Source organism: Vidua macroura, chromosome 13 (genome assembly GCF_024509145.1).
Source record: "Vidua macroura isolate BioBank_ID:100142 chromosome 13, ASM2450914v1, whole genome shotgun sequence".
Lineage (NCBI taxonomy): Eukaryota > Metazoa > Chordata > Aves > Passeriformes > Viduidae > Vidua > Vidua macroura.
This window is the reverse complement of record NC_071583.1, coordinates 17,100,049-17,119,484: the sequence shown is the minus strand read 5'-3', so window position 1 is coordinate 17,119,484 and position 19,436 is coordinate 17,100,049. Positions and strand designations below refer to the sequence as shown.

The 19,436-nt window shown below is 44.4% G+C and overlaps 1 protein-coding gene across 2 annotated transcripts in view; it reads left to right on the top strand.

Annotated features, from left to right (window-relative positions):
* RBM6 (RNA binding motif protein 6) overlaps positions 1-19,436 on the top strand; it is a 58,055-nt gene that overhangs the window by 3,480 nt on the left and 35,139 nt on the right. For both annotated transcript variants that reach the window (XM_053989357.1, XM_053989356.1), the window contains exons 2-6: positions 911-1,020; positions 3,229-4,567; positions 5,296-5,385; positions 6,364-6,433; positions 18,696-18,769. In XM_053989357.1, the coding sequence (XP_053845332.1) occupies positions 977-1,020; positions 3,229-4,567; positions 5,296-5,385; positions 6,364-6,433; positions 18,696-18,769 (1,617 nt within the window). In that variant the 5' untranslated portion in view covers positions 911-976. The remainder of the gene's footprint in view (positions 1-910; positions 1,021-3,228; positions 4,568-5,295; positions 5,386-6,363; positions 6,434-18,695; positions 18,770-19,436) is intronic.

Below are 19,436 nucleotides of genomic sequence, written 5' to 3'. Positions count from 1 at the left end.
CAAGAGCTGCTCCAGCCAGGCCTGGCACTGACTGTCTGTACTGTCCTCTGTCCCCTCAACCACTGGAGGTAAATAATCCCACTTTGGAACAGTGTGTAAGCACCAGGTCTCCCAGCCTTGGTCTGGTTACATGGCAGCCCTCCTGCACCACTGCAGCTGGATTGGCCAGAGCAGGTTTGAGGCCATCAGGTTGCCATCTCCCTCAGTTTTCTCCATGCTCTGCTGCAGCCTTTTTTTTTTTTTTCTTTTGGAAAGACGGAAGTACTTCCTATTTCAAGTCCTGGCTTTGGTTATCGCCAGGAAATCCTCACCTTCTCTGCTGGTGGGAGGAAGTGGATGAAATTTTAGATTTCTGTTGAGGCAAGTGTTACTTGCGTCACTCTGCTTGATGAGGGCAGTGTTGGAGAAGTGCCTGTCATGATTTATTGGCAAAACCTCCTCCATTATCTACATACTTCTGAGGGCAGAGTATCCATGGTAGACCAAGAGTGGTGATCATTTCCTTGAACAGCAAAGAGCTTTTGGCAAAAACAGTTTGGATTAAACATTAATTGCAAACTGTTGTTCGGCAGTGGTCCTTGTTGTTTATAGATGGCGGCGTTCTCACATTTCTAGCTGCACCCTCAATAGTGTCAGACAGCACAGTATGTTGGAAAGCTCTATGTTAATCAAAGCAGATATCAAATTGTTTGCCCACCATATTGACAGTTTGATTTCAGGAGTCGTTTGGCACTTACAAATTTGAACATGGAGAAGTGCAACACTTGAATTCATTCATGCCAATGTGTGGTCTTGTATATCTGTGTATCTTGATCAGATGTTACACATACCCCTTCTAACCAGCAGTGTTTTTCTCATGTCATGTGTGTTCTTTGCCTTGTGGCTTATCATCATGTTGTTTATTCAACAGGTTGTGGTGTCTGGGTGTTTTTAGAGAGAATTAACCATTTCTGGAAGCCTACCAGACAAGATCAAAATGTGGGGAGACCATCGACAAGGCAACAGAATGGGGTCTTTTCGGTAAGCACTTCAATGTATAGTTTATTTCAGGAAGATTCTTAAATACAATAAGCCTTGGGAACTCACTGTTTACTGTTTTGGTAGAAGTTGTGAGGTCTCTATGGACCCAGAGCTAGTTGTGATTGCCAGAGAACAGACAAGTTAATTGATGGTTTTTGCATTTCTGTGGCGTTTTTAATTTAGTTTTTAAGCAACAGCTGCTTTTAATATTTCTAGTCCCCCACACCACCTTTTCTTGTGATACTTAGTTTAGCTGTTGTGAGCTAATGTGATGTGCTGTGTGGCTTTTGGTATTGTGTGCTTTTAACACCTGTAAGAGAAGAAAATTAGTTCAGAAATACTGACACATTGATTGCACACACAATTTTATTAAAATTTTGAGAGTTTAATTCTTTCCATAAGGTTGATTAGTCCATACAGCATAGAATAACAGAATGGTTTGATTGGAAGGGACTTTAAAGACCATCTTGTTCCAAATCCCTGGTGTGGGCAGGGACACCTTCCACTATCCCAGGCTGCCCCAAGCGTGTCCAACCTGGCCTTGAACCCTTCCAGAGATGGGGCATCCACAACTTCACTGGGCAACCTGTGCCAAGGCCTCACCATCCTGACAGGGAAGAATTTACTCCTAGGATCTAATCTAAGCCCACTCTCAGTTTAAACCAATTCCCCATTGTCCTACCACTCCATGCACTTGCAAAAAGTCTATATTCCCATATAGTCCTTCATAAGACATTTTTGAATGTCACTGCAACTGTTCTAAAGATTGATGTGCAGCTGACCTGCACAGCACAATATTAGTTTGTGTTCCTCTGGTTGTTGCTTGAGACCTGTGTTTGCAAGAGAGCGCTGGGTATAAAAATGAAGCCACCAAAATTTAGAATTTTCCTCTGTTGTGCATTATTCTTTCATCCTTTGCTCATGTATGCACCTCAGTCCCTTGAAAATCAGTGTGATAAAGGTACTGCTCATGGCATGCCTTAGGTTTCTGCTGTAAGAATACCTCAAATAATTGTCTACTCTAATATGTTGAGAAAGCTGATGAAAATCAAGTATCCTCCAGAACATGTAGTAACAGTGTTGATGAGGGAGGGATTGTTTCTTGTAATTATATCAGTAGTGCTGTTCTAATGATTTTTAAGTGGATTTTATTGGCATCATTCTTTAATGTATTGGGTGGGGAATGCTGACCTTGATCCAAGTTTTAATTGCTATTCTACATGATGGTGAAATGGACTGTGTACCTTAGGAAATCTGTGTATGCTTTGATTAATCTTGGTGAGTGATTCTGTAGTACAACAAACTCAGAGTAATGACTTGCTGTAGTTGTTAAGGAAATGTCCACTGCTTTGGGTAGCATTTGGTGTTATTTTAAAATGTGCTGATACTGTATCATTCTGTTTTTAAAAAAATGTATTGGAGCCTTGCTTAGATAAAAAATCAGATAGTTCCAGCCCACAAAAAAAAAAAAAAAAAAAAAAAAAAAAAAAAAAAAAAAAAAAGCAGCCCCATTGGGTTTTGAACAACAGCCTTAAGAAGAAACTTCCTGAACGTTCTTATGGAGATATTGGGAGAGCTCATAGCTGTAGTCTTGTGAACTTGGTGTAAGACAGTCTGGAGGCACAAGCACAGGGATATCTTGGAAGTTGATTGTTGGCATAGTCCTGTGAGGCACCCTCAGTGAACTGATGGCTTTCAGAATTTGCCAGTTTGGACTCCAGCACAAGGAAGCATCAATGAGTCTTTGTGGCATGTCAGTAAAGCCCGTTTGGTAACCTCTGCTTTCATATGCCTCAGGATGGTGTGTTAATTTAGGTGTTTCCATACTGCCCGGAGAGCTTAAGCTCCTGGGTTCCTCACAGGCGTGTGCTGGTGATGCTAATGAACTAACACACCAGCTGCTGGCACCTCAGACAGCTGCAGAGCTGTGTGCAGTGCAGGACTATGTGGATTGCTACCATCATTAACCCATTAATGTTGCAGGTATTCTCTGTTGAGTGCTTCTGGAAATTGTGCTGAAATGGGAGCACCCAAGTTTACTTTCTCACATCTGTCGTATGCTGCCTCATCTTAAACTGCCAAACATCAATATCTTCTGCGGATCTTAGACTGTTACACAGCTCTATAAAAGTTTAGAGAAGAATGTGCTGCTGTGTAGATTTCAGACTCTTAAGCACGTTATGAATAATACTGTCTTTATTTCTACAGTGGGAGCCAAGAAGAAAGGTTTGCTCCCGGGTGGAACAGGGAATATCCTCCTTCCCTTGATAGTCTTGGTCAAGAAAGACACTCTGGCAACTTCTCTGGCAGAAAATCACTTCCTTTTGATATCCAGGCACTCTCAGGCCTCCTCAATCCTCAGTTTGCCAACAGAGAGGAACCTTCTTTCAGCTATGGAGCTAGAGATGGACCACGTAGTGACTTCAGAGGTGGGGATGGGCACCACGATTTCAGGGGCAGGGATTTCCCACCATCTGACTTCCAGGGCAGAGATGAGTCTCAGATGGATTTCAGAGGTAGGGAGCCACCTCCTTCTGAGTACAGGGGCAGGGATATGTACTCCGGAGACTTCCGGGAGAGACAAGGGCCCCCTATGGACTTCAGGGGTGGGGATGTCCCCTCAGGGGACTACAGGAACAGGGACACGTTCCGTATGAACTACAGGGATAGGGAAGCACATAATATGGATTACAGGGGTAGGGAGGAACCTCCATCAGACTTCAGGGGAAGGGGGTCTTATGATTTCGACTTCAGAGGTCGAGATGGGCCTCATTCAGACTTTAGGGCAAGAGACATGTCTGAGTTAGACTACAGGGGCAGAGAACATTCCTATTCAGACTTCAGAAATAGGGATGTACCTGATTTGGACTTCAGGGGCGTGGGCACTTCTGATTTGGACTTCAGAAACAGGAACGCACCATCGTCAGACTTCAGAAATAGGCACAGATCCCGATCTGATCAGGATTTTAGGAGCAGAGATGTGGCTCCTCCCATGGACTTTTCAGATAGGGAAATGCCTCCTGTGGATCAAAGCCTTGTAGATTTTAGACACAACCAATCTACTGTACCTTTAGCAGAAAGAGAGGGCTCTGGTTTAAGCACCAGCAAAAGAGATGAGTCTGCACTAAGTCTAGATAGAAGTCCCTTTGGTAGCCAAAAAGGAGAATTTCAACACTCGGAAGCATCGGCCAGAGAAGAGGAATCCCTGGGACTGGGTCTTGAAGATGACACTTCACACAATTTCCAAAATAGCCGCGGACCTCTTCCTACTCTTCAGGACCAAGAGGAGCAACCTCAGACCTTTGCTAACAAGCAGCAACAGCAGCAGCTTTCTGGGGGGGAGCAGCAAAGATCCGATTCTGATCTTGGGTTAAAGGGTGAAGGTGACCTGGATTTCCTTGGGAGGCAAGATACAGACTACCGGAACATGGAATATCGTGATGTGGATCACCGGCTGCCGGGGCATCAAATGTTTGATTACGAACATGGCAAGTCCTTTGCAGAAGGAAAACCCAGCAAAGATTCTAGGCCCTATAAGAACCTTCAGGTAGGTGTTTTTGTCAATTGATGTCTCTGTTAAATGTGTGTTGGCCAAAGAATGGAAGGAGTTGGGAAGGAGTCTTCATCCATATCCCACCACTTCAGTTCTATTCTAATTCACCATCCTTCTCTGAGGTCATTCTCTGCTCCAAATTATTTAATGGGCACCCTTTCTATTTCAGAAACACTTCCCAAGAGAAGTGCAGTTTAGCAAGTGAGAGTTGCTAAATATTTTGAACCAGATTTGGTTCAGAAAGTCCCCAGGTTGAAAATGGCCAGAGAGTGCTGGGGGAAGTGGTTACAGATAACCTTATCTTGTTGTTTTGCCCTGAATGTTGCTTATGAGCAGTATCAGAGAGGAGCTACTGCCTTGGGTGGGCCTGTGTATTACTATCTCATATATACTTTCTTTTCCTTCAGAGTTATCTTGGATACCTGAAGGTAGTGGTAACTACTGAGTTAATAACTACTATTGAATTTGAATCTCCCACTGCTGGAAAGCAGAGAGATGTGATCTGCCCATTTTATTTTCCTGGAGCTAGATCTTCCTATACAGCTCAGTAAGCATATGAAGAGCTCCTCCAGAGCTCCCTGAATCTCCAACAGGGGTTAAAGCTTTGAGTCAGGCTGCTTATGGGCCTTTGCCTTTGAATTTTCCCCTGCTTTATTTTGCTACTGTATCTTGTGAGCCGGTATCTCTCATTTGTAAAACCATTTTGATTGTGTGAACTCAAGGACCAAGATTACCGGACCTGCCCCAAGTATGTGAAGCCAAGCAAGCTCATTCGACTAGGAGGAGTGCCTGAAACTGCCACAAAGGATGATGTAAGTGGGATGTTTCTCCTCCAGAAACTTCTGCTGAGGGTTTCTAAAGTACCACTTTTAAGTCTGGTTAATGCATATCAGATGGTCTGTCATTTCCCCAGGGGGAAAATCCAGATTTAGAAGTCACTGCAATGTTACCTGTTATCTGATTATTCTGGGTTTTTGGGGGTTCTAGAAGTGATGAGTTTTCCTGTGGTTGCATGTGGGGTGTTGATAGCTAGAAGCCTTGACTCCAGACTCTGCAACATGCCTTACTTCATCACTGCTTTATATATACCAAATATTGTTACTACTATTTTGGGCTCAGAAGACAAGTAGTGTCTAAGTGAACTTGTTTGTTCTTAGTTACTTGAAATTGCTTAAATGAGATCTTACAAAGATGGAAAAGATATCTGCTGTTCCTGCTGGTTTTAGTAAAAAAAAAAACATAAAATGATGTAGGCTACAAGGTGAAAGTAGCTACGTTTCCTATGAATTAGGACTTCAGTTTTGGGATTTTTTGTTTATTTGGTGAAAGTTCCAGGCACGAGAACCCCTACATGCAGCAGTTTTTGCTAGGGTAAGCTGTAGTGATCATCTTCTGAGGCTTGATAAAGGAGAACTCACAGGAGGAACTTTGTCCTTCAGAGGACGATAAGACTCAGAACATTTGCCCTTGTACTTTGATTTTCTTAAAGGCAGTAAGACATCTTTGACCTTAAATAAGGATCTGAGTTGAACAGGCTGGCTGAAACCAGTGTAATAAACCTTTGAACAGTTGAATTGTGGTGTAAATGGTGCTCACTTCTTCAAACAAAACCCAAAAATACTTCGAAAACTCAGTAACAATTCTCAGGTACTGCTGGAAAGTGTGTCAGTTTGTAACAGCCTTAACCTAGAAAGAATAGAACTCTTGGAGCGACAGAAATGTGCATTGGCAAGTACCTTGGGTCTGAGGGTTTGATTTTGGAGATGAAGTGGATCTTGTTTTTCCTCTAGATCCTCAACGCTTTCCGAGGGCCTGATGGGACACCTGTGAAGGACCTGCGACTGAAAGATTACAGCTCAGGTGAGAATGCTTTTCCAGTGCTTCTAGTTCCAAGTGACAACAGGGTATTTTTTACACTAATATCCTCTTAGGCAATTTGGTTAAAGTCTTACATGCCCTGATTCCGGGTATTCTTTTAATGAAAATGCCCTCTGAGTTTTGTAGTTTGTCCTCTTGACCTCAAAATTGATGGGTATACTCACTGCTGCCTCAGAGGTAAAGGATGTGTCCAGCTGCCTCTGGAGAGGTGTAGGAGCAGCAGGAAGAGCACTAAGGCTGTTCTAATAGCTATCAAGAGCAAAGCCATGGGACAGCAGGTTAATTCTTCCATAGTTTTTTTTTTTTTTAATGATTACTAAATCCTTTTGGAATGTTCTAAATCTTGTTTCTGAGGTGGTCTTACTGTGGAACAAATGCTGCACAAATAGTGTCCTCAGGAAACCTGTTCCATCCTAACATTTCTCCTTCAGTAACCTGAAACTGGTGCCCTGCTTAGGTACGAAGACAGGTTAAATAAAAAGACAAAGTAAGTTTTACAAGCAGATATCCAAATACTGGGTCTGGATGATCTTCCTCATTCAAAGAATAAAGTTCTGCTGTACTTCTGATCAGTGTGTGTAGGATTCTGAAGAAAGAAATATTTTACAAGGCTGCTTTGTGAAAAAGTTGTACTGGAACAAAGATGTGCGATGGTAGGAAGGGTGAGTCCTGGGGATTGGTGTGGATAATACTAGTAGGAAATACCTGGAAACTGATATTTTATTTTAATTTTATTTTTAAAACTAGGAGAGCAGAGGCTTCTACGTTCATCAGTGCTTTTTCATATTTTCAGTATGGGTTGTATGTGAAGCAGCTGGAATTCTTGGTGTCAATACATTACGTAAAGGCTTCCAATGTGTTGAGAAACTGGGGCAGTGGGGTATTTGTGTATTTTTGTTTCTGGAAGCTGTCAAAGGAGATTTCACAACCTTCTCAGGAACCTTTGAACTAAAGAACATCCCTGTGTCCTAACAAGCAGGGCTTAAGGGGCACAGTTAGTCTTTCTTGCTTCCTTTCCTCTTTCCTAAGCATATTTCAGTATTGCTGTCGTCACCCACACAGCACTGACTGCAACACAATAATTGCAACACGCTCCTTTTTTGCCTGTGCTGATGAGATTTGTCAGTTGTTTTGGTTTTTTTCCCTTCTGAAACATGTCACTTCAGTAATAAATCAACTTGAACTGGAAATTTCTTTGTAAGTCTCTTCCCATGTACGTTATTAGGACTTACTGCCCTCATTAGAGAGCTGCTGTTTCTTCCTTCCCCTTCCCTGTTTCAAAGGCTGCTCAGGATGAGATGCAGTGTCTGAAGTTATGTGCAGAAGCTCCGGTATCTGCGGGTGGTCACATGTGATGCGAGGGTTGCAGTTTTCTGCTGTCTCTCCAAAAGCTGCATTCTGTTCTGTCTCTTCAGCTGCAAAGTTGGCTTTTTAAAAAGTTTTTCTGGCAATTGTGGGGAGGCAAAGAATGAAGTTAAAATTAGCTCATGTTTTATGAGCTGTGTAAAGCTGTTGTTTAACCCTATCCAGTCAACATCAGTCATTTAAGCAGTGTTGCTTTGTTCCAGGTTATGTGGAGGCCTCCAAAGTCTTTGTTTTGCATTGTGTCCTGAGGCTGCATTTAAACAGCTCTCTGATCCTTCTTGCACAAGATGGATGTGTCTAGGGCAATAAAAGCTTCCTGCACTGTGAATACTTCTTTTAGAAATAGGGTAACTAGAAGCCGTTGCAAAATTAATCCAGCTTTTCACATTGGCTTCTCCTAGAGAAATGTATCCATTTGAATTAATATTAACTTGTGAAAAGCTGAACCTCTGAAACTAGAGGCCAGTCATGGGCTAAACAATGTTTTTGTGATAGGGTGTGTATGTAAATATCCATAAGAATTAAAAGCAAACCTTTTGGATTACTGATGTCTCTGGGATACACCTGCACTGCTGTATCGGCTCGGTGGGACGATGGCAGCCTGGCTCAGAGGAGCACGTGCTAAGCCAGTCTGAGTGCATTGTATATTTCTGAGTGCTGTCCAGAAATGTTAAAAATAACATTAATCATGAGTATGCATGTTGAATGTGTTTGAGAGAAGAATGCCTGCAGCTGTGGGGGGAACAATAACAACCGTAACAAATAACACACAATTAACTCAAAATAAGTGAGGTTCGGATCAGTTTCTCAAAAAGATAACGCTTATCATAAAGCTTATCTCAGCAGCTTCAGTGTAATGATTCTACTGTATGATCTTTTACAAGCCTCTTTCTCGTTTGGGGAAAAAGATATGGTTGATTTTTCTTGGAAAAAGCAGATCAATTTCTTTATAAAGCCCCTTTTTTTTACATACTCTGTATGTGTGAAGGAAAATCTATTTTCACTGAAGGCTGTGCTGAGAATGGAACTCTGTTCTTAATATACCTGGTGTGATTTTGGTATGCATTCAAGCTGTTGATTCTTTAGATTATTTTGTCTCTGAAGCCCACAAACTGAAATGATGGCTAGATTTTAAACAAGGCAGTGAGAGACCTTAAGAAGTGGCATAGTAATTCTATTTAAATCAAAGAGGCAGATATTTACAATGATAAAATGTCAAAGTCAGACTTTATAGTATTACCCTAAAAGACATTAACTTGTAATTTCCATCAGTTAGACTTTTGAGTTGATGCCTGTGCATTCAGACTGAAAGTGCCAAATCCATTTTTGGGGGGAGGAGGGCTTCTTCCAGTGTGATGCATAAGCCTTGGCAGAAATAACTATATTAAATCTTTCAGCTTGCATTCTCAAGTGTGTTTGTTCATGTCTGTCCAATTAATCTTTGCAAAGAACAAACCTTGAGGTGACCGTGGAACCTTCTCAAAGACTATCAGCTGCTTTGCTGAGCAATATATCCTTGCCTTGTGTGGAGGCAGAGCATGGATATCCCGCTGCTCCTGTAGATGCCTCTGGTGATGGCTTGTCAGCAGCTCTCTTGGAAAGGATTGTGAGCTCCCCTATTCCTTCTGAAGGTGCTTGACTCTGCTTGCTGGGCTCAGGGCTTCTGTGTGTCTTTACACCATGGTGTCCCCTCCTTGGAGATGTTAGTGCAGTGTGTGTCAACACTGGCTGCTCATGGGATGGGGTCTCTCCTCCTCCTGTTACTGTCCATGCTCTCACCTTGGTGCTGACTGCCAGGAACTTGAAGCTGATCCCTTTTGACCTTTGAAGAATTTAACATGAGCACACCTTGCCCTGGTTTTGATTTTGATGATATTTAAAACTTACCTCCTGCCTGATTTTCATCAGGCTTTATTTCTACTTCCCTGACTAGTGTCAGACATAAGCCTGAGATCTCACCTTGAGGGTCTGATATGCACAGAACTCTGGCTGAGTCACTCACGTGTGCCCTGGAGAAGGGAGCACATGGAGCCAGCCTTATCTTAAAGGGCTGCTTATCTTAAAGAACACTGCAGTGGTGTCCAAAGAACTAAGTGAAAGCACAAGCCACACTGAGCCTTCTGCTCAAATTGTTCTCCTGGATGCAGCATGCAGTGTGACAAGCCTGGAACATGTGTTTTCCAACCAGGATTCGTGTTAGTGTTGGTACCAGCAGCTGTGAAAGCTGTTCAGGGAAAGTGAGCCTGAGAAATGGCTGGCAGCCCACAAGACTTTTCTAGTTCACTCCATAAGCCCATCTGGGGAACTGAGAAGAATTTTTGCTGGGCTAGGAGAGCCTGGTGGAGAATGGACTCTCACTAGGGTGGAGACCTGGAGTGGAAGTGGACCTGGAGGGACCAGGTGAGCTGGATTCTAGTCAGCAGGAGCTGTGAGATCACCCCAGCCCCTTTATGTACTCTCTAAATTAGCGCAGCACTTCAGAAATTGGGAGATCTGGGTTTTTTATCCCTGTTTTGACCCTGGCAAATAGGGTTTTTGAACCCTGTGTGTGGGAACACAATACAGCACCCCTGAGGAGCAAAGCATCTGTGGAACAGGAATGCCTGGAGCAGGTAGAAGCTCCCTGTGCAGCAGTAATGCTTGGGGCCAGAGCAATGTCCACATGGACACAGGTGACTCCTGCTAAAGGACAGGCTTCTTCCTGTGGTGAAGGAACACCCAAGAAATGTGGTGTCACCTGAAAACATGAGCTGCTTTATGGCAGCTGCCTGCTCCATTTTGAAAAGCTTTTGTTTTGGCAAGTATTATTGCCACTAAATGTACTTTATTGCTTGCTCAGCCACCTTCTTGCCCTAGCATTCCTGTTCTGTTTCGTTTCTCCACACCAGCCCCTTATGTGGTGTTTGGAACTGCTTCCCTTATCCCTCCCTGTGTTAAACTTAAAATTGCCTCGGCCAAGTCCTACAAGAAACTGGATTATCTTGCTTGTTCTCTCTAAGCTCTGCCGCATTGGTGCCCTGTTAAATATTAATAAGCCCCTCAGATAAATCTTTAAAAGGTGCTGCTTTTTTTTCCCCTTCCAAGTGCAGTCTTATCTTGTATATCACAACAGTGAATCATTGGTTTCAGGAATATATCAGGAAGCCTCTGGAATTCAGAATTGTATTTTTTAGTGTTATATTTTGCTAAAACTCATAAGCCAAAGGTCCAGAAGTTTCCAGTTCATGATGGAGAAATTGGTGCCGATTTTTTTTTTTTTTTTTTTAATTGGTGCAGCTCTCCTCAGTAGGGATAAGTTCTCCATTTTCCATGGCTGGAGTGCATTCCAAGGCAGTGAGATCGCCTTTCCCTTGAGGCAGACCTGGCTGTGCATTTGCCAGGCCCACATATAAACAGGGTTTTAGCTTCCTTGCTGTGGGTGATGTTTGGGTAGAGCTGCTCTTGGAGGCCAGAAATGCTGGCAAGATGCTGCTCCTGCCACAGGTGCCATTGTGCTGCAGCTCTCAGCCTTGGGTAGGACTGGAGCGGTGAGCTGCTACTCTGCAGGGGGAGGGAGTGTTTCTGGAACTGTGCCAAACAGAAACCTTTTTGTTTCCTTTCTGGAGTGGTGCAGTGTCCAGGGTGAAACATTTCCAAAGCATGGATTTGTGGTGAGCTGGTGGCTTCTCCATAGAGAGGGCTTGACACCAGCCCTCTGGAGTTAAGATGAGGACTAGGTCCCACAAGGACTTGGATTTTGGGTTTGGTACAAAGCACATGCTGTGGGTTGCTGTGGGATGGCTCTAGCACATGCTGTGGTGGAGAGGGGCACCTGGCCTGTTGTGCTAATTATACAGAGGACAGCTTGGCTCACCATCAAGGCTGGTGCTGATGCACCATAGGATGAATAATCTCCTGTTGCTGTGCTTAGTGCTTTGCACAGTGAAGGTTGTGTGGCCCAGTCTGCAGCATCAGCCATGACTCAGGCATGCACACCTCAGGCACTTGCTGAGAGCTGAGGTGACCATCCCTGAGCTCACGAGATGCTGTAGCACACAAGGAGTTTCCCCTTGAGGTGTGGTAGGATCCCCCAGTCATTAGCAGAGTTCTGCAGACTGCAGGGCTCACCTGCCAGGACTTGTGGAAATGTCTTCAGCACTGATCTGCCTGAACCAATTGAGTCTAGCTTGTAGCCAGAATAGCTGGCCAAGAACCAAAAAATACACTTAGCTGGAATTAGTCCATGGTCATCAATAGCAGTCCTTGCCAGTTTTCCCAGCTGTGTGGGCAGTAGCCTTTTAGCTTGCCTTGCTTGGTTTCAGGACACTAGTGCATTGTCTCTTGGAAGCAAAAGGTGTTCTTGCTCCTCTTTCCTTATCTGTGATGTGGTGGCTTAGGAAACAGGAAGTACAAATCTGGTCTGAGTCAGTGTTTGTGATGGTGATCAACCTTGGTTCAGGGTTATAAGGCCTATTCCAAAAAGGCAACAAACACATCCATCCATAAAACATGCTCACAGCCTTTTTGACATGCAGAAACCATTTTTACAAAGATGCTCATTCCTTCTGCGTCTCTGGAGCAAAACTTCAAGGCTTTGCACAGTGTACTGACATTACCTTGATTACTTTGTGCTAAGATGACAAGTCGTATATCCAGGTTCACTTAACAGCACTTTAAACCAAGTTTCTGAGTGGACCATCTTCCCAGGTATGCTGCTCACAGTCGTCTCTCATGGAATCTAGTGAAAGCCCCAACATTCCTCAGATTCTAGGTTTCTGTACAAGCATAATGTGATACTTTGTCTTTAATAAAACTACAGTATGTACAATCTTAGCATTGAGGTTTTTCCCCTCCTCTCCTTTGTGCTGTGTATAAACTATCCTACTTGGGCCAAGAAGGGTTGACAACCATTTGGGGCTCTGACTGTAGTAGTTCCTTTAGTTGATGGAGGTGCTAGTGTCTGCCTTTGAGGGTGTCTCAGGCAGGTCCTTTCTTCTGTCTTGTTCTCCGGGAAGGAGGATGGACTGTAGTGCTCTATCTTTCAGAATACAGCTCTGTTTCATTTCCTGTGGTCTCAGTGTTGATCTCTGTTATGAATAAGTGTAAGAGTGTACTTCTTTACACAGAGGGACATCAGGAAATGACAGGCCTTTTCCCAGCAGCAGGTGTGGCTTGTAAATGCTCAGCCTTTGAAAGGGATTGGGGATATGGCTTGTTGCAGATTGTCCTGTTTATTCTAGTACAGCTCTTCAGCTTTAGTAGCTCTGTAGACCAATTTATCTGTGCAGTAAAGAGATCTGACAAATTTATGGATGCTCAGAATCCACAAGCTGGTATTGAGAGAGCTCATGATTTTGGCTTCTGTGGTAGCATAGATAGATTGTCGCTGTCCCTGCCGTGCTGCGGGGGTGCCCTCCAGCTTTTCAGACTGGTTGGACAGATTTGTTTCCTCTGCCTGCCATGGAAGGCACTACTCTGGTGCCCATCCTCACTGCAAAGGCAGTGCCTGCTGAGTAAATACAGTTACAGCCATTCCTGAGCATGTCCAGGAGCTCCTGTTTTCTTGGAAGCATGGAGTGTATCTTGCCTCCTAATAGTAGCCCAGTGTAATAGCACAGAGATCCAGAGAAAGCCCTGTGTTCTCCAGTATTATTCACTCTGGTATGGATGACCTACATCTGCATCTTTCCTTGGAGGAAGCAGGCAAATCCTGTGTGTGGGGCCAAAATCTCCCACTCATTAGGTAGATCTTCCTTTCAACCACAGAAAGGCAGATTCTCTGAGAACAGGGTGCACAATCCCTGTCTCCATTACCTGATCTCCCACAGGTCAGTGTGTGAGACCACAGATTCTTTCAGGGATATAGAAGTCCTTCATAGTCACTCCATACTTTATGCTGTAGCTGCCCTTGGAGCAATAGAACTTTCTTCTCTAGCATGGGTGAAACTCTGTGGAGTGTTTCCTCAGCTGCACCCTGCCAAGTTGTCTCTGGAGGGAGCAAGCAGCAAGAATCTCCTGCTTCAGCTGCTGGCCATGGCTCTGCTTTAATGTGCCATCTCTCTGAATCCTAGAAGTCTCCAGAACTGCAAATGCTTTTCTTCTGTGGTAGTTCTGTCTTATCCTAGGGGAAAAAACACAAGTCAAGTGTTGTAGTGATGGTGGGGAAGCTCTCTGCCTGTGGAGACTGCATTGCATCTATCTACCCTGATTTGAGGCTGCTTGGCCACACCTGGCAGATGCAGGGACCTCCACCACACTGGCAGGTGGCCCAGCTGCCCAGGTTAGTGTAGTGTCCTTTGGTGAGCTGTTACATGGAGTTACTTTAATGGGAGACCATCTTCTTCTTGCCCTGGAGGAAAAGGAACACCTTTGTGTTGCACCAGAGCAGCCAGGGGTTTGTCACAGTTGTTTTTGCAAAGGCAGGTGATGGCTCCCCATAGACATGAGGTGACCTAATGCCCTAAGCTTGCTGGGGCTGTGCAGGAGCACGACTGACTGCACACTCAGTCCTAGAATCAAGAAGCTGGATCACCTCTTGGATTGGCTGCCTTTGTCATGTTGCCATCCTGCCTTCTTTCCAAAACTATCTTTGCTTTGGCACAGAGAGGGCTGCTGTCACTACAGGATCTTTTCATTTGGTCTTCTGAAACTCCAGAGATATTTTTTTTTGTCTTCACACTGCTTACAGCCCCTATGAGAGCAACATTGTGGTTTTCCTTTATTTAGATCTTTGATATAACAAACTATGGTGAAGTAACACATTACTGTGTGTCAGTTGTTCAGTAGAAACTGTGTCTGTATAGAGACAAGACTTATTTTAAATCTCAAGTCTTTGATCTCTATATCTGAAGCCAAAGAACAGTAATTTTAAGGCAGGCTTTCAGGATTTTTAGCCAAACTCTTGCATGTTAGCAGGGACCCTCCATTTGCTGTTAAAATTCACTTTGCTAAGACATGTCTGTTTCAGAGGCAGAATGTTCCTTATTCCAATGCTCGCAGAGCAGCTTCCTGGAGCTCTAAATGTGTCCCTACTCCTAAGTATTAAGCATTTGTGCCATTTTCAGTGCAGAAGACAGCCGAGCATGCTTTGGGAGCATCCGTAAAGGATTGTGTATACATAGAAGCACTTAAGGGAAAGCAGAAGTCCTCTGCAATCTATGTGCACGCTCTCCTTGCATTCTGATTTCATCTGTCGTACACAGCCTGTGGTACTGTAGACTTGCACAGCTGAAAGGAAGTAGCTAAATAAGGTACAAGAGTCCTTTTACACAGTTGACCTAAAACACGGGGGGAGATGAGGACATGCATGTTTTATGGCTGTGCTAGGGCCAAAATCTGTGCAAGTTCAAGTGTTCCTGTTGGAAAGATCATTTGGACAGTGTAGCTGTGCTGCAGCGTGCTCAGAGGTTGTGTGAGGGAAATACCACACAAGGATTTCTTTCCTTTTGACAGAGTTTATGTTGATCATCTATACTTCTGCAAATCATTACTCCACTATAATTTCTTATGCATCCTGAAACTGTAATATTGTACTGATCAATAGGTGAAGAAGCCAGGATTTTCATCTTCATGTGAAACCTTGCATGTAAAGTTAGGCCTCTTGGGGTCAAAAACCCCGCACTGTTCTTCAGCAGTGGTTTTGCTTTGCTGGTTTGATTGGTTTGGTTTTACTGCTATGGCCTGAAGAATACCAGAGGGTGTCCAAGAGCTCTCACTCACAGGGGAGCACTGCTTACCTTGGGATGCCTGTGGAGCCAGTTCCTGCCGGTAGGTGCCTGGCCCTGTTCCCCCATCAAAATCTCATGCCCTGATTCTGGTAACAGCACCTAAATTGTTGGCATTCTGACAGGCAAACTGTGTGAAGGCTTCAGAAACAAAAATATCCAAGCTCAGCAGCTGCTACACAGACTGAACCAGCCCTATGGAGGAGGCAGGGAAGAGGCACAACAACAGTTGGTGGCAGGAGCCTCTGTAGTTGCTCCCCTTTAAGAACCAGCCTTGAGCCACAGGCTTTTGTTTCAAGTGTTGTCCTCTGGGTAATGTGATTGTTGCAGATGGTGGAAAAATCAGCAGCCATTGCATTTTGAAGGTGTGGTGCCGTTGTTCCACAGGCTTCCATTTCAGTTGTCTCCCTGCCATGGCCTAAAATGGAAGGATGCTCTGGAGGAGCTGGGGGCAGGGGGGCAGAGCAGGGGTGGCACGCCCAAGGCTGATGTTTGTAGTTCTCACATCCTGAGTGTGCTTGTCAGATCCATGCAAAGCTCTGGATCTGGGGGAGGGGAAAAGTGTCAAGCCCCCACACATCTTCAGCAGTGGTTTTCAGCAAGTGGCTCCAGGCTGCTCTCTTCTTGCATCACTACTTCGGTGCTGTCTGTGCAAGGACAGCTTGTAGTGAATTCCAGAACGCTGAGTCCCTCTGTGAGCCGACCACAAGAGCTGATCGTCTGGCCTGGAGCTGCATTTTGGCAGGATATGGGGCCCATGGTTATTGTTTTTGTACATGTTATTGCTGCTATGTTTGTGAGTTTGGTGGGGGAGAGCAGAGGAGGGGAAAGCGCAGAAGGAGAAACGTGCTGGGCTTCCCCCTTAACTGTCTCCATGTAATGCTTGGAATGATCCTCTGGCATACATTCCTCCAAGCATCTGAGCTTTTGTATCTCTGTATAACATTCAGCCTTGCACTCTCAGTTGTGTTTAATGCTGGATTAAATCCATGTCTAAACTACTCACTCCTTCATGAGGGCTGGGATGTAAATGTCCTCTTATTGCAGAGCAAATAGAATGAAAACTTTTGCAGTCTTGCTTTGTATTTCTCGTGTGGTCTCCTACACATGGAATAAGAGTGCTCTGATCTTGCCTTACTGATTACAGCAAGCTTTCAAAAATCCTCTCTGAAGGGGAATGAGGAGCCTTACGGGCTGACAAATATCATTCACGCAACCCTTCTCTAAACAGAAGAGAAAGAAGGGACTCGAGAATTCTGGATTTGAGTAAGGCTTTAAAATGTACCATGTGAGGCTGCATACTGTGCATGGAGTAGCAGAGGTGTCTGCCTGGCATGCAGAGCAGTCTCCCAGCAAGGGGCAGCACTGCTTCTGGAGAGCAGCTGCCTTCTGCAGAGAGAACTCCTTCACTTTCAAAATGTGATCCGGTGTGGCTGTACTGCAGAGCAGAATGGATGCTGTGGGAACAGCTGAATCAATTTGGTTCTGTCAATTCTGCCAGCTGAAACCACACCTCTAGTTCCAGTTGCCCACTTGATGTATGAGTGTCAAGTGCCTTTAGCTGCCTTCCACCACAGATGTTGTGCTGCTGGACTGCATCTTCCACTGAGCTGAACAGCACACAGATGGATAAATTTCCATTTAACATAATTATATTGACTAAAATAATATGGGAAAGGGGAATAAATTCCTCTATGAGGTGGAAGAGGTGCTAGATTAAAATTGGAGTCTTGTTATTAGAGGCAAAGGTGCAAAGTCAGGATTGTGTTGTTAGAACAGCATGCAAAGAGCTCCTAGAATAAAAAAAAAAGATTAAAAAAAATCAGTAGGGCTTGATGATGAAATAATTTTGTGTGGTCTGGTCTTTGATGTGGTAAAGTACAAAGATAGTAAAGTGAGAGAGAAGGAAAAACTAAAGAGTGCAGCAAATGTTCTTAGGCAGAGGCTTGAGGGAGATGGGGGCTGGATTCCAGGAGGCTGGAATGCCTTGCCTGAGAGAAGCATGCATGAAGTTACCTTCTCACAAAAGCTGAGGGGCTGAAGCAGTAGGAGCCAGATACACACCTGGGTTGAAAATACTGGAGTTGAGATGTGCATCTTTAGTAGGAGGGAAGACAAACTCTTCACCAGGGCAGCTAGGTGCCTAAAGTGGCACAAATCACATGCAGACCAGCCTTCCTCTTGCTCCAAACCAGCCAAAAGAGCAGCAGGAGGAGGCAGCCAAACCCTCCCACTGCTTATGCCCATGTAGGATCATCTCTGCCCGTGATCATCTGGAAAGTACTGTTTTGGAGTGTGGTGGCCTGGACACGTGAAGGGTGAGGCTGTGACTTTAGGTTGTTCCTCAGTGCTCCAGTTCTTGGAGATAGTTTCAACGTTAGGCATGGATCTTGAGTTGGTCTTAGATTCTGTAGTGTTCACCCTGCACTTTACTTTGGGACATAGTATTTCAGTGCAGGTAACTGGAGTACACAGTTAAATCAGTGGATCCCTTCTGCAGTGATGGAGATGACAGCTTTCCAAGGAGTGAGAAGAGTAAAGGCTCCGTAGTTTCTTGAATCTAAACTTAAAGCTCCACACCCTCTTATGTGTGCAGTGATATCTATACCAAAATGAGAAAGTTGGAGTTCTCATTCCTGCTCAGCTGCACTTTTTCATAATGCAAGGGATTGGACTTCAAAAAGTAAGCAGGTGTTGAAAGAAAAATAGCAAAGGCAAAGAAATTGTGTTAGTTCTTTCTGAAATATTGCCCAATTAAAATGCTGGCTATTCGTGTAAAATACATCTGCAGCAAGGTACTTGGAAATGATTTATCAACACTTACTTTGGAGAGTGCTGCCTCCAAGGTAGCACAACATATGAAACTGGCAATGGAAAGTCACTATGACTTAGAAAAAATAAACAGCAAAGCAATTATTCCTTGCCCTAAGAAAGGGTGTGACTGTCAATGGGTTGTGTAAGGGAAAGTGGGAACACTACTCTTAACATTCATGGTAAACTGCACAGTTAATCATCATCCAGCTAGTCCCTGGTTTCTTTCTTTTTCATTCTGAGGTAGAGGGGTGGTGGTTAGAGGGCTTGTCATTGGAGGGAAAGGGAAATTGATTATTTAATGTGGCTTTCTGTATGACAAGGCACTAACATGACTCCCGTCTGTATTTAAATGCTGTCCCCAGGTTACGACTATGGCTATGTCTGCGTGGAGTTTTCACTCTTGGAAGAGGCCATCGGATGCATGGAAGCCAACCAGGTTGCTTTACAATTCGGTCAATGCTGCTAGAAGATTTTTAATTTTTTTTGGTGGGGTGGTGGAAAGCCAATGAGGTTTTTGTGAAGGAAGATCTGTTCTTGTATAATACACAACACCGTGGTTTAAATGTTGTTGTTACCAGAATCTTGTATCAGGCTTAGAAATGCCAGCGGGAAAGAGCTGCTGGACACCAAATGGTCTGCCCTCCTCCCTGATGTGTGTCAGCACACTGGCTGCAGTCAGAGGCTGGTGGCTGACAGACTCCTACTGCAGGTTTTGACCCTGCTGTTTTTGTACTCACTGAAATGCAGTTGGGAAGAGCTGTGCTGGCAGTAAACGCTTCCCCCGGCTGTTCGTGCACACACACATGCACATGTGACTGTAGGTGCATACCCTCGTGTGCAGCTCTGAGTCAGCTGTGACTTGAGTGCTCCACTTTGCCATATGCCTTATGTGTGGGAGAGATGCTTAATTGTGCATCTCCCCCGTACCTATCCTGTCCTTTGGCAACCCGGAGCTGCAGACACAAGGACTACCCTCATGTGCAGTTGAGCCTGGTAAACCTGAACATTTCCAGCCCTTGAAAGGACAAAATGACTGAAATCCCCAGTAACTATTCAAGAGGGGCCTTTATTCTGACCTAGTATTTGAAGCTAGAGCTGTTTTC